This window comes from Nicotiana sylvestris, chromosome 8, assembly GCF_000393655.2.
Source record: "Nicotiana sylvestris chromosome 8, ASM39365v2, whole genome shotgun sequence".
NCBI lineage: Eukaryota > Viridiplantae > Streptophyta > Magnoliopsida > Solanales > Solanaceae > Nicotiana > Nicotiana sylvestris.
The window spans coordinates 107,018,148-107,033,738 of NC_091064.1; the positions used below are offsets into that span (position 1 = coordinate 107,018,148).

The 15,591-nt window shown below is 34.7% G+C and overlaps 1 protein-coding gene and 1 long non-coding RNA gene across 2 annotated transcripts; both read left to right on the forward strand.

Annotated features, from left to right (window-relative positions):
- The first annotated feature begins 852 nt into the window (after positions 1–852).
- LOC138875276 (uncharacterized) lies at positions 853–6,645 on the forward strand. The gene is made up of 2 exons (XR_011401668.1): positions 853–1,186; positions 6,359–6,645. It is a non-coding gene; the product is annotated as an uncharacterized lncRNA (long non-coding RNA).
- A 5,851-nt stretch (positions 6,646–12,496) lies between these two features.
- Positions 12,497–14,350, forward strand: LOC138875484 (uncharacterized). Its single transcript, XM_070154315.1, has 6 exons — positions 12,497–12,695; positions 13,569–13,665; positions 13,752–13,876; positions 13,953–14,037; positions 14,126–14,261; positions 14,315–14,350. The coding sequence occupies exons 1-6, from the start codon at positions 12,497–12,499 to the stop codon at positions 14,348–14,350; spliced, it is 678 nt and encodes a 225-aa protein (XP_070010416.1).
- Positions 14,351–15,591: the final 1,241 nt, after the last annotated feature.

Genomic DNA, 15,591 nt, shown 5'->3' on the forward strand with positions numbered 1-15,591 from the left:
GAAATTACCCTGAACGAAAAGCCAAAAAAGGGACAAAGTTACCTAAGAGAATATTCACACACATAATTAAAAAAAAATTACTGACTTTCTCTATTAATAAGAAAAACCCTTGAATACAGCAAAACAAAGTAAGTTAGATGAGAAACAATACCTCGAAAGTTGGGAAAAAAAATATTGTCACTAATTTGTCGGCACCACCACGAGTCGATAGTGAAAACTTAATAGAAACCCATGAGAATCAACATGAAAAGCACTAACTTAGACGAGGAATAGAGAGAATAACTTGATATTACAGTGAAATCAAAACAAGAAGAAGTGAGATAAAATTGAACAGAGGAAATATTCAGTGAGCTTTTTAGGGCACAAAGTCGCCAGAGCCGAAGGTCAGGTTTTTCATTTTTTGAAAATGAGTTTCAATTTGTTTTTGAGTTTAATTTTATAAAGTGGACAATTTAATTACGTGGAAAAAGTTTAGTAGTTAAATTTAAGGTGTTAGAGGCAAGTGTAACACACGCATATAATTTTTCTAAAAGTTTTTCTCAGATGGTCTAGAAAGTGTCTAATTGGCACATAAAGAGTTTAGTTGAAGTGTCTGATAGGAACAAATCTATGTTTAGGTATTCTAGTGACAAAAAAGACCAAATTTAAGGGCCCTAACAAATTTAATTTCAAAAGTGATTTAACTCATCCATGACTCCTCCACTTCACATCACTTCCTTCCCCACTCACAGCACACACTCACGTCACACACCCATGATCTTCCCCACATCCCCACTCTTCATATTCATGAACATACACATGGTTAGGCACATAGGATTTCTATATAAATACTAGCAAATATTGAAAGAAAAAGGAAGAGGGAGTTTTGGAAGTCTGCCGAGAGGGGTTCTTTTAGAGTTATCGATACAAATTGTCTTGGATCTTTTTACTCAAAATCTTAAAGGTTTAGACTCTTATAAAAAAAAATATAAAATATTAGAGGTGCTTTTCCTTTACTTTGATCTTTCAATAAAGACAATACATAGCAAAGAAATGGAGCTCAGTTGATGGATTCGGACACAAATCGTCACTCTTTTGCTGTTCGAAGTTCCGGTTGTGGTTCTCTGTTGAAGTTCAAGTGTTGTTTCTACTGTACCTGATTTTTGTATTTTGCTGGATTAATTTTCAAGGAAATTTTCGCCTAAAGGTTTGTTTCTTCAATTAGTTTTGGTTTTTGAATGCTTGGGTTATTTACTCTACATTACTTTGTGTGATTGAAGGTATAGTCTTAGTTTATTTTAGTTTAACCAAGTCTCTGTCTTCTTTGTGTTAGGATTAAAGTTTGTTTTTTTCCAAGTGTTTCTCATTGATGTTTATCCTTAATTTAAAATAAAGTATCGGCAATTAAGTTTAGTCATTTCTTTAGTTTATGAGTAATTTATGTCTCTTTGTGAAAGTTTTGATAACATTTCTTTATATGTATAACTTTAAATATCTTTTGAATTCACTGTCTTTCTTAGTTTAACTAGGAATATAAGTCATATAATTAATTTATGTGCGATACCATATCCGTGATTTTTCTCTTTTATTAGTAAAATAAATCCATTGATGTATAATGGATGGATATGAAGAGAGTAGGACCATATGAGGTTTAACTTGGGATGAAGGTTCGTTATTATTTTATTTTTTTTAATATTGAGTAGGTTTTTGAATTTAATTATATTGTACTGTTCTAATTCCTGCTAAGGTAGTCTAGTAATAATCACAAGAGGCCATATCATGCTTTTGAGCAAATATTTCTTACATTCTGTTTGTTTAGCTTTAAATGTATTTACTTTAAACGTAAATTTTTTTTAGCTATATTTGTATCTTTACTTGCCGAATTTTCGTTAAAGTTAAAGTATGAACTTGACGGGGATGTAGATACTTATTGGATTTTTCATCGTTATAAGGCCATTAATCACTTAGTTGAATTGGATAATTCCAACTTTACAATAAATCTCAAATTAGTTTAGGAAAAATAACTCATAAATCACTAGTATGCTTTAGGCGCGTATTAATTAATCAATTATTATAATTATGTACATGTTCGCGTGACATATTTATGATTTCCCAAATTAAAGGCAAAGTATGCGTTCACGTGACTTTGACAAAATAATTTTAATAATAATAAAGTGTTATTAGTTGTGTACACGTACGCGTGAAATGACTTTGACACACCAAACAAAACGAGCAAATGTATGCGTAACTCGTTTCAAGATAATCCCATAATGTCATAATCAAATAATTTAAAAGCGGTAAAAGGTAAAATGCATATAGGTTTTAAAATGTGTAATTAACAATTAACTAAGTCAGGTATGATTAAAGCGACCATGCTAAAATCACGGAATTCGGGAATGCCTAACACCTTTTCCCGGGTTAACAGAATTCCTTACCCGGTCTTCTGGCTTCGCAGACTTTAAAACAGAGTCATATTTCCTCGATTTGGGATTTAAAATAAACCGGTGACTTGGGACACCATAAAATTATTCCAAGTGGCGACTCTGAAATTGAATAAATAATCTCATTTTGATTAATGTCACTTTAATTGGAAAAATTTCCTATCCTTTCGGGAAAAAAGAGGTGTGACAATGAATGTCTCATTTCTTAATCTTGTCACATTTTTTATTCTCTTTTCAGTTATGTAAATGCAGATTTTAATAACATGACATGCTTGCAGACTTTATGCCCAGATCCTAAAACATTGTTAGATTTAAAAATAATGAACCAAAAAACATAATGTGATGAAGTAAGGCTTGTAAGAAAATAAACAAAGAATTGGAACGAAAATGAGATTCCTTCTTTTTGGATCATTGTTGAAGCCGAGATCCATGATGAAGATTGTCTTTGATTGATGGAAAGTGATTGGCCGGATGTAACGACCCGGCCAGTCGTTTTGAGAATCTAAGCTTTGTTCGGCGGTGCACGGTCTTTAACAGCTTCACAATATGAGTATCGACTTGCGTGCATGGTTGAATTTAGTTAATGGATGATTCAGAGTCAAATTGGAAGAAAGAATCTAGTTTTGCAAGTTTGAACGGTGAGGATTTGACCGGAATTGAACTTTTGAGTAAACGGCCCCGGAATAAATTTTGATGATTCCAACAGCTTCGTATGGTGATTTTTGACTTAGGTGCGCGTCCGGATTCAGATTTGAAGGTCCGTGGGTAAATTGAGGCATTTCAGCAAAAGTTGGAAAAGTTGAAGTTTGGAAAATGGAGAAGTTTGACTCATAGTTTACTTTTGTGGTATTGGAGTCGGAATGTGATTCCGAGAGTTGGAGCAGCTCTATTATGTCAATTTGGACTTGTCTGCAAAATTTGGTGTCATTTTGGATTGATTTGATCGGTTTCGACACAAGTTTTTAAATTTGGAAGATTTGGAAGTTCATAGTTCGATTCATGGTGTGATTCGTCATTTCAGCGTTGTTTGATGTGAATTGAGACCTCGAGCGAGTGCGTGTTAGGTTATGTGACTTGTTTGTGTGATTAGACGGGGTCCCGGGAGCCTCGAGTGTGTTTCGGATGGGCTACGAGTCATATTTCCCTATGTTTTAACTGTTGTTCTGTTATCTGGTATTTCCTTCTATGCGATCGCATAGGCGTAGCCACGATCGCGTAGTACAATGTTAACCTGCCATATTTTCCTTCTATGCGATCGCGTTGATTCGTTCGAGATCGCATAGCACAAATTTGGACAACAGTATTTTCCTTCTATGCGATTCCATTGATTTGTCCGCGATAGCATAGCACAAATTTGGACAGCAATATTTTCCTTCTATGCGATTGCATTAATTTGTCCGAGATTGCATTGATTTGTCCGCAATAGCATAACACAAATTTGGACAACAGCATTTTCCTTCTATGCGATTGCACTGATTTGTTCGCGATAGCATAGCACAAATTTGGATATCAGCATTTTCCTTTTATGCGATTGCATTGATTTGCCCGCGATAGCATAGAACATTTTGGGCCAGTAGCTTTTGTCTTCTACGCGATCGCATCACTTCTCTCGCGATCGCAATGAACAAACATCTGGGCAGACAGAATATATTCCAAAATCGAGGGTTTCACCGTTTTCATCATATTTTGATTTCTAAAGCTCGGTTCTTGGCGATATTTGGTGGGTTTTTCATGAAATTCGATTGGGTAAGCTAGAATTAAATATATTTCATGAATTTGTCGTTATTTTTATCATTTAAATTATGTTTTTGGTTGGGAAAAGAGTTGGTTTTTGAAGAAAATTTTCAAAATGAAAAATCATGATTTGAGGGACCAAATGGTATCGGAATTGGATAAATTTTATATGGTTGAACTCATTTTGGAATGGGTGATCGGATTTTGTAAAATTTGACGGGTTCCGAAGTGTGGGCCCGGGGGTTGACTTTTGGGTCGATTTGTGTATTTTTGTAAAGATTGAAACTTTATTATTCGAAATAGTTCCTTATTCGATGTATGTCTGTTTTGGAGTTGTTATAGTTGGATTTGAGATGTACGGAGGTCTTTTCGCCGGAGAAGTCCATTTTAGAGTACCGAGTTGTCGTCTTTGAGGTAAGTATCTTTTCTAACCTTGTGTGGGGGACTTCCCCGTAGGATTGAGTCTTCTATGTTGATTGTAATCCGTGTACGCGAGGTGACGAGTGCCTACTCGGACTTAATTGTGGATAGTTGGCCTTTTAGTGTTCTTAGGTTCTTATGTTCGCTATGTATGGAGTTATTCTTGATATGACTGAGTTCCTGCTTATTAGTTTCATCTCTACATGCTTAGTTGGAATTGTTTGCTTCATGATTTACTCTTATTGCCTAATTATCATCCTGTTTGATTTAACTGAAGAACTGCGTCTCTCTTATCATTATGCTACCTTTTCATAACTGCTTGTGTTGCTAAGAGCTATTGTCATCCCTCCTATAATCGCCTAGTCTTAAGTGCAGCTAAGATCACCTTCCCTTAATTGAAATTATCGAATATTCTCGTAACTTCCCAACCTTAAACGGAGTTTAGATGACCTATATCTTTGTCGACTTGCCTTTATTTGGGACTACTAGACTTATGTTGTCTTCCTTGTAGTGAATTGTTTATTTGGGATTGTCACTACATGTTAATTTCCCTTTTCGTTAAATTGTTCCCTTTATGCCTTTCATTTATCTTACTATAGCTATTCTTGTGAACTTGCTATACCGATTCCTTGTGATTTGAAATTTTGGAGTGGATTCACTCGCTATAGTTTGTATTACTATCACTGTTGTTGTGTTGGTGCATGAGGTCTCCATCGTGCAATTGTTGTTGTGTTGGTACACGAGGTCTCTGCCGTGCGGTTGTGGTTGTGTTGCGCACGAGGTCTCTATCATGCGGTTGTTGTTGAGGGGTTGCACGAGGTCTTTGCCATGCTATTGTTACTATTGATATATTACACATGTGGCGTGACAAGGCGGGATATGTTTATATGCATATATGTGGGTTGCGCATGTGGCGAGACAAGGTGGAAACATTATGATGCACATGTGGCGAAACAAGGCGGGCACTTATTATGTTATTATTTGCACACGTGGCGGGACAAGGTGGGCTATGTCAGGTGTTGATTGTGAGAATTTGTGATGGCCTGGGGCATTCCTATTTTGTTTAATATTGTGATTGTGGTTCGCTTACCTGATGAGATTTATCTCGTGGAAGTTGTGAGGAAACATCGTACGTGCTGCCCGTTCTTCTTCTTACGTTTATTAGCTGGTAGGAATCTTGTTAAAGCAGTTGCACAAGCAGACACGTAGTTGCACACTCTAATTGGATTTAAAGTCCTCCTGATTTTGCTAAGTATAGATGTACACCCTCGTTTACTTATTATATATGTGAGAGTGGCCCTAGTTAGCAAGTGAGTTGTCAGTATGACCGTGAGGCTAATAGGGGCACAGGATGCTAGGTGTTAGATTTCAGGTACTGGGACTCGTGAGTTGTAATTTATCCGAGATTCGGTATTTCATGGAAATTGTTGGATAAGACCTGATGTGAACACTATCGTAGGATCTGAGTTATTGTTTTCCTTTACTGTATTGTGACTTTAGGATTTGGGTTGTGTTTTTGCTCGCTTTTATGTGTCATTATTCTTAGTATTTTTGTTGTTACTTGCTGTTTTCTTCCCTTATTGTGCTTGTAGTATTATTAGCCATTTCGTGTAGCCTTTATATATATATATATCATGTCCCGTTGTTCCTATATTTGTGCTATTTTATTAGACCGGTAGGTGTCTTGACTGTTCCTTGTTACTACTCCATCGAGGTTAGTCTTGATACTTACTGGGCACCGCTATAGTGTGCTCATGCTACTCTTCTGCACATTTTTGTTGCAGATCCAGGTACTTCCACTCAGTTCTATCATCCTTGGGAGGAGATGTTTCTGTAGAGACTTCGAGGTATATCTGCCGTGTCCGCAGACCGAGGAGTCCCTTTCTATCTTTCTGTAATAAGTATAGCCCTTCAGTATTTTCCCTTGTTTAGACATTTCTAGGGTTAGAGCTTCTTATGTATATCTTAGCTTGTGATTCGTGAGATTCCGGGTTTTGGGAATTGTTGTTATTGTATGTGCCGAGCGGCACCTTAAACATTGCTTCATTTTACTATTTCGGCTTTTAATTAATTCTTCTGCAATTATTGTTTATATTCCGCATTGTTAGGCTTACCTAGTTGTAGAGACTAGGTGCCGTCACGATAGTTCACGGAGGGCGAACCAAGGTCGTGACACCGGAGTCTTCCATGGGTCGTTGTACAACAAAGAATGGCCCATGCTTACCACAAGAAAGTATGTCCCAAGAAATTTGAAGTGGGGCAACTCGTCCTGAGACATATTGTCCCGCACCATGAAGAAGCTAAAGAAAAATTTGCTCCAAGTTGCAAAGTTCCATACATTGTAACAAGAGTATTGCCAAATAGAGCGTTGTATTTGGGAGACATAGAAGGAAATGTCCCTGAGACAACAGTCAACGTAGATGCAGTCAAAAGTTACTATGTTTAACTCATTACTTGGTTTAACATTCTCTTATTGGCATGACGGAGGCTTTCTTTCTTGCTACCCAAACACTATTAATCCTTTTGCAAACGCTTTGTGTCGGTTCCCTCTCTTTGATTACCCTCTTAGGAATCTGGAAGTTATTATTAAGACAAATGACAAGAAAAAAAAGAAAAAGAGAAAACATAGAAAAAAAAAGTAAAAAGAAAAAAAAGGAAAAAAAAAAGAAAGAAAAGAAGCAAAAGAAAACAAAACAAAATGAAAACAAGTTCAAGTTAATTGAACTACGTCCGACCTGATTCCAAAAGGATACTTAGGCAGCCTCACTCTGGGGTTCGGTCACACCAAAAAAAAGAATCAACATTCCCCAAAAGAGAAAACTGGGACAGATGTTACAATGATTCGGCGATGGTTTCTCTGAAAGAGTTCCAAAGCTGTAGTTCAATCCAATTTTTTTTTACCCAAATCCTTTCAAGTCCTTCCGATCAATCGACGAGAATGTTCAAGAATTGGAGGATATGTTACTTGGATCAGATGCAACCAAATGAGAGAAATAAAATAAGAGAATCCTATTGGTGAAAACCCTCATGGGCACTGTAGGGCGATAGTGAGTAGAGAAAATAAAAATGAGAGAGTCTTATTAGTGAAAACCCGCAAAGGGCACTATAAGATGATGGCAAGAAGAGAAATGAGAGAGATCAGCTAGTGAAAACCCGCAAAAGGCACTGTTGATCGAAAAGAGGATCCACACAACCATGGCATCAACACAATCATGAGCAAGGTTTCTCGCTTTCAAGTCAAATATTGTGATGAGTTTTTGAGAATCGGACGGTTTATAGAAATCAGGCATCTAATCCAAAAGGCATGTCATGTTCATTGAAGTCTGCATGTACTCCTAGATAAGTTCGTATTTCTGTTCCCCGAAAGGGACACCTCTTGTTTTGAACTCATTCTCTATTCCATTGTTTTGTTTTTTTTCTTTGAATCCATTTTGTTGTAACTTTGTTCAAAAAATAAGGAAAAGAAAAGATGGCAAAACCGATTTACAGGGTTCTCGTTTGAAGCGAGCTGATATATTCAAAAGGCGCCCATCCATGACAAGGGCATCAAGTCAACCCGACTGGCCATGATTGGCCGATGCTTTGAAATGAAAAACTTTGAAAGAAGTCAAAAGCTAAATGCTCACAAAGGCAACATAAAGTTGAAAAAGGTTAAGTACCTTCATGGCAATGTTTGGAAAAACTAAAGGTTCTCAAGAGTCAGAAATGCATTTGGTATTTAGGAAATAATCAGTTGCAGTTGAAATCATTAAAGAAGATGAGCCGAGATCAAGAGATTGAAATAATCAAGGCCACAAATTGACCTCCATTTTAAAACTAACAAATCTTTCTTTGTTCGAAGCAGGAACAGAATAATTTTAAGAAACAATTTGTGAAAAGACGAACACCACCAAGTGAAGTTCTCAAATCCTTGATTTTTTTCTCCAATATACATGTAAACATGTTATTTTTAGTTTCATGATATGGAATCAATAACCTATCAATACAGGGTACTACATCCCCTCACTGCATTACTTTCTGTATACATAGGGTACGATATTCCCTAGTAGAATCCAGAGTGCCACGATCCTCATCTTATTGCCAACACAAAGTACTACATACCCTGGTTTCATTACTTTCTGCCAACATAGGGTACGACATTCCCTAGTTGCATGTCAGAGTGCCACGAGCCTTATCTTATTAGCAACATAGGGTACTACAACCCCTGACTGCATTACTTTCTACCAACATAGGGTACGACATTCCCTAGTAGCATCCCAGAGTGCCACGAGCCTCATCTTATTGCCAACATAGGGTACTACATCCCCTAGCTACATTACTTTACACCAACATAGGGTACGACATTCCCTAGTAGAATCTCAGAGCGCCACGAGGCTCATTTTATTGCCAATATACGGTGCGACATTCCCTAGTAGCATTTCAGAGTGTCACAAGCCTTATTTTATTGCCAACATAGGGTACAACAACCCCTAGTAGCATTTCAGAGTGCCACGAGCCTCATTTTATTGCAAATATAGGGTATAACATTCACTAGTAGCATTCCGAGTGCCACGAGCCTTACCTTATTACCAACACAGGGTACTACATCCCCTGGCTTTAAACATTTTGCCAACATAGGATACGACATTCCCTAGCAGCATCTCAGAGTGTCACGAGCCTCATTTTATTTTCAACATAGGGTACGACATCCTTTAATAGCATTTCAGAGTGCCACGAGCCTCATTTTATTGCAAACATAGGGTACGATATTCCCTAGTAGCATTCCAAGTGCCACGAATCTTACCTTATTTCCAAGACAAGGTACTACATCCCCTGACTGCATTACTTATTGCTAACATAGGGTACAGCATTCTCTACTAGCATCTCAGAGCGCCACAAGCCTCATTTTATGCAACATAGGGTACGACATTCCCTATTAACCTCCCAGAGTACCATGAGCCTCATCTTATCACCAACATAGGGTACTACATCCCCTGGTTGCATTACTTTCTGCCAACATAGGGTACGACATTACCTAGTAGCATTTCAGAGCGCCACAAGCCTCATTTTATTGCAAACATAGGGTATGACATTCCCTAGTAGCATCTTAGAGCGCCAGGAGCCTCATTTTATTGCCAACATAGGGTACGACATTCCCTAGTAGCATCTTAGAACGTTGCAAGCCTTATTTTATTGCCAACACGGGGTATTATATCCCCTGGTTGTATTTCTCATTGCTAACATAGGGTACGACATTCCCTAGTAGCATCTTAGATTGCCATGAGCCTCATCTTATTGCCAACACAGGGTACTACATCCCCTGGCTGCATTACTTTTTGCTAATATAGGGTATGGCATTCCCTAGTAGCATCTCAGAGTGCCTCGAGCATCATGTTACTGCCAACATAGGGTACTACATCCCCTAGTTGTCTTCCTTCTTGTTAACACAGGGTACAATATTCCCCATTATTTATAAAAAAATATCTTTTCAATTCTTGATTCTACAATAGCAAAGATAGTTTGATGTGTTTTCAATAACTCACAAAACTTTCCTAGTACAAACTGGGACAGAAATTTTTTGTTCGTTTTATTTTTTTGTGATAGCTTGTAGGTTTTTCTGTAAAGCACGGATTGGATGTGCAAAAATAATATTTCAGTTCTTTCCAGAGAAAGTGGAACGTTTGATCTCAATACCATCCACGACAAGCTTTGACGTAATGCATGTGGAGACATAGGGTCAAGATCCATCTTCCCATCATTTGATCAAGGAACAAGCCTGCGAGAATATTTCATAGTCCGTTGCATCGAGAGCATCAAGTTTCAGTCTAAAGTCAATAGGAGAAGCAGGTCAAGAATCAAGACAAGACTCCAGATGACATTTAGATAGGAATTTTGTAACTCTTAGATTTCAAGAGTATGTCATTTCCTTTTCATTTTGTTGTAATAGTAGGAACCGCGGATCGGAACCTCAACGGAACCTTAGTGGATTCTCCATCTAAGAGTACTCCATCACTCCTCTTTCACTCGAACTACACGTGACCTGATTCCCTTATAACCCGGGATAAGTAGGCTGCCTAAAATCAAGGCTCGGTCGCAACCTCTTCTTTTCTCTTCTTTTCCTTTTTAAATAATAGTGAGGTCAAAAATCAGTCACCTTGTTCATTTTTCTTTGCCTGAAAACTCTTCATGTTTCCAATCAAAGATGGGCATGCTGTGAACAACTAATTTTTGACCACACTCAAATTTTATACTATTTTAGTGTAAATATTCCTTTTAGGTCTAATCTTGATGTTTTAAAACTTTTATCTTACTTTTTGTAGAATTTATTTAAGAAAATTAAAAAAACTACAAAATAAATATTAACATTCGTAGAATACATGTTTTATTTCTATTTATATAAATTAAAAAAAGAAGAAGAAAATTTACAAATAATATTTGGTTTCTTTTAATTAGAATTATAATAAGTTATGGTATTTTTCTTAGTATCATTTAAAGTACACGTAAATATTTAGTTTTCCTATATTGTAAGAAATGTTGGTTAATCTTCGTATCTCTATATTTAATTTATCTTCTAAAATAAAAATAAAAAAAGAAGAAGAAATGAAGTTAACGTCAAAAGATACAAAAATCTGTTTTTTTTTTAGCTAACTTCCCCAATTTTGCTAAACTCCCCACTTTTCTCAAACACTCCTCACGTCCTTTCCCCCTCAAACCCCACGTCCCCCACTCACAATAGGAGGAACAAGATAAAATTACTACTAATACTACCTATCTATAATTAAAAAGAAAAGAAGAACCATCCTCATTAAGCCAAGTGACATCATCATAATAAGCCACTTGGCACTTTAGGACAATCCTCCAAAAAAATAGGAGCTGAAAGGTTATTTTGAAAATTCCTTCAAAATTTCAGAATTTTTTATTTTTAAAATATTAAAGATTTTTTCTTTTTAACAATTTAACTGATTCTAAAGCATACATTTATTAATCTTTAAAATTAAAAAGGAAATCTGATTTAGATTATTATTTAAAAATTAAACATTGATTGCACATTTTAAAACATATGTTTTTGACTCCTTAACGTTGAACCACAAAGAACAAACTTTCTATTTTAAAGAGCTTTATTTAAGTCAAAATTTCAGATTTATTTATTTTTAATAAAATAACTAACTTTAAAGCATACATCTTAAAAATTTAACTGATTTTAACATATATTGTTTACTCTTTACTTTTAAAAAAGAAAACTGATTTAGATTTTTATTTAAGAATTAAATTGCACATTTAGAACCTACTTTTCCTAATCTTTTAGTTTAAAATATTAAAGATTTCTTTATTTTTAAAAAATTAACTGATTTTAAAGCAGATGTTTATTAATCTTTAAATTTAAAAAGAAAATGTGATTTTAGATTATTATTTAAAAATTACACATTTACTTTTGATTCATCTACTTTTGAACCATGAAGACCGTAAATTTTTCTTCCAAGAAAAGATCTTTATTTAATTCAAAATTTCAGATTTCTTTATTTTTAAAAAGTTAATTGATTTTAAAACATATATGTTTTTTACTCTTTAACTTTAAAAAAGAAACCTAATTTATAACCCACTTTTCCCTAAATGTAGAACCCACTTTCCTCTGCAAAACCTCCAAACAATATTGAAACTTACAAACATGCGCACGATTGAAAAGGAACTTTTCCAAACTGGCGATGCCTAACTTGTATTAATTAAAAACCTTTTAACTTCCACTTGCCCTAAATTATCTCTGCAAAATAATATAGTGTCCTCAACTATCTCAACCACGATTGAAACTAATGACTCAAACCCACTGCTCGGTAACTACTGCACAAATTGCAAACTTATATTTCATGCCAGTAACTTACACGGTACTTCAATTCTACTTCCTATTGCTATCAAGAATTAAAGAAAACCTACGGTTGATGCAAAGAATGGCTACTCACAGTGATTTCATCAAGGATATAACTATTTCAAAAATGCAATGGAAGTTGAAAGTTCGGGTTGTTCGTTTGTGGGAAGTACCAGATCGTTATAATTCAGACACTGCATTCTCGATTGAATTGGTTCTACAAGATGAAAAGATCTTCAAAATTTGTTATTTTCTTACTAATTTGTTTTGCTCTTTCTTTCGTAAGTCGCAAATTTCAATTTGTTGCTTTGTGTTTTTGAGTTGTTAATTCGTTCAACTCTACAGGATAAAAGTACTATTAAGTTTCAATTTTAAAATAGTTCCTCTGTTTATGAGACTAACTAATTCATTCAACTCTACTATTGAAACGTAAAAATTTGGAGTTTTTGCTATGTTTTTCTGGGGACGTGTTTCTTTATTTTCTCCCTTTCTCTTTAAGAGGCACTTCACACATTCATCCAAACTTTTTTTTTGGATGTGATTAAGTTGCAAGATTTGTACAAGTTAATCTGGATTTTTTAGGCAATACAGTAAATAGTGTAATTCGTCAAACATTATATTAGATTTTTTTATTTAATTCGTCAGACTTTATACAGTAAACTTATATTGGATTTTTTGTGTGGCTAATTCGTCAGAACTTCTCTATTTTTTTTGTGATTAAGTTGCAAGATTTGTACGAGTTAATCTGGAATTATTGTGTTACTAATTAATTCAAACATTTTCTTTTATTTAATGTAATTTTTTGTAGGGCGATCAGATACATGCTTCTATTGGAAAGTCGGTTTTGCCTCTTTTCAAAACACAAATTAATGAGCTTGGTTTATATCTTATGGCAAACTTTATCGTTTGTCAAAATAAGGAGAGATTCAACACCACAAAACATAGGTTCAGACTGCATTTACTCAACGAACAACAGTGACTGAAACAACTGATCCATTTTTCCCTATGAATATCTTTGATCTACGACCATATGATCAATTGATAAATAACGTTGATGTGAATGAGACTGAATTATTCAGTAATAATAACTTTTACCTTAAATTTTTAATTATGAATTTTCCTGTAATTTCTTTTAACATCTTCTTTTTCTTTAGATGTTATCGGAGAAATCGTCAGTTTTAGTGAGGTAAAAACGCACAAACAAGGTGGAATTTCGAGGAAGTTTATGGATATCGAACTAGAAGATGATGAGTAAGAATAAATAGTCATCTACTGATTTGAAGATGGATTTGATGATTACATTTGCTTACAATTATATATCTATTTCTATTTGGCAGGAAGAAGAAACTGTCTGCTACATTCTGGGGTGAATTTATTGATGAAATTGTACCTCACCTGCTAAGTTCTAACAACCAGCCTATTATCGTTGTTATGCAACTCATAAAAGCCCATAAATTTCAAGGTAAAATACAATTATTCAATTTGACATTATTTTGTGAAAGCTATTCATTACATCTTAAATGTATGTTGTTTTGCAGATTCATATTCTGTGTGCAATACTTGGAATGCATCAAAGCTGTGGATTAATCCAAATTTTCCTCAATCTGACGAATTTAAAACACAGTTCAATAGATTTTTTTTTCATTGCATTTATCCTCAAATATATAAACCAACATAGACATCTAACTGTTTTACTCATTTATAAATACAGATTACTTTCTATTCGGGATAATTACACTGAGAGGCTGACTCAAACCATTTCTCAACAAAGTTACTCTGTCTCGGATGAGTTAGAGAAGGGCATTGTTCAAGTTAAAACAATTGTCCAATTAGTGGAATCCATGCAAGTGAGTAAACTATCTTGTGTAGTATTAATTCATTCGGTCTTTAATGTTAATAGTTGTTCTATGCACAACCTTTACAATGTATCCTGTAAGTCGTTGTTTGATAAAATTAAATCAAGGAGCATAAACATTACAGTCTTATGTTAATCTTCTTGCTTTGATATTCTTAAAGACCATCTTTTACAATTAATAATACAGTCGTCACCAGAAAAGTTCTCCTTTTTTATTAATTTTGCAGCTTATTGTTGTTTCGCATGTTTGAAGTAAGAGTTGTTGTTTGTTTTTTAACTTTCTGCTGTTCACATATTCTATAGGGTGTAGCCTTACCATGTAAATTGAGCGACATAGATAGGTGTAGGCTTAAATAAATAGTGATGTAATTTTTGGTGATATAAAAGTGTCTTAAGTACGATATTGAGGTCTCAAGTTTACTGTTTGTTCGCCTATTTTATGGTTTTAAAACTGATTCAACATTTGATAAGTTTTTTTATTACATTGACTCAATTTGCATATAAATCTTTAGTTTGACTAATATAATTTGGTATTAATGATGGATGGAGAGCAATTACCCATTTTTGATAATTTATCTAGGTCAACCGCCTGAAGTGGTTAACCCCTTGCTCATTTTCTGAGCTGGAGTGACAGCCTTTCATGGCTGAAACGGGCTGGTCGTTTTTGAAAGGGGAAGCTCGGCGATGTTTAATTTTTTTTTTTAGAGAAAGAAGGGGAAAGGGATGGAGGGGTCTAGTTATTTTTTAGATGATCATGAAGAAGGGGAAAATGGGTGCCGCTGTTTCTTTGAAGGAGAAGGTCCGGAGATGAACCATGAAATAGGAGCAACAGTCGTTTTTCTTAGGAAAAGAGGTCCCCCAAATCTTATATTGTCTAGGTTTTTTTTTCTAAAAGGGGAAGGTCCGTTAGGTATATAGAATTAGGGAATGGGCTAGACCAGATTATAATGGACCTGGGATGGGGTTTAAATTAATTTGGGTTATTTTAGGAATTGATCCAATTTTAAAAAAAATAATATCAAAAAATATATTCTTCTTATTTTTCTTTTCTTTGTTTTTTTCTTTTTCATTTCTTTAATTAATTAAAATCCTAAATCAATCTATTTTTGTAGAAATTTAAAATTATTGATCTATTTTTAACATTAAAATAACTAATTAACTTAAAACTAAAGAAAAATGTTAATTTTAAAGGTTAAAATCTAAATATGTAAAAATGATCATTTTTGTGATTTTTTGCTTAATAAAATTAATTCCTACATGCAAATTGAACCTAAGATGACATGAAATTAAAACGTGACAAATTTTATGATTTTTTTATGATT

Coding starts and splice junctions, on each gene's coding strand:
- LOC138875484 (XM_070154315.1), top strand. CDS start 12,497: ATGGCTACTCACAGTGATTTCATCAAGGATATAACTATTTCAAAAATG. Junction 13,666..13,751: donor ATCGAACTAGAAGATGATGA/GTAAGAATAAAT, acceptor TCTATTTGGCAG/GAAGAAGAAACTGTCTGCTA. Junction 13,877..13,952: donor AAAAGCCCATAAATTTCAAG/GTAAAATACAAT, acceptor GTTGTTTTGCAG/ATTCATATTCTGTGTGCAAT.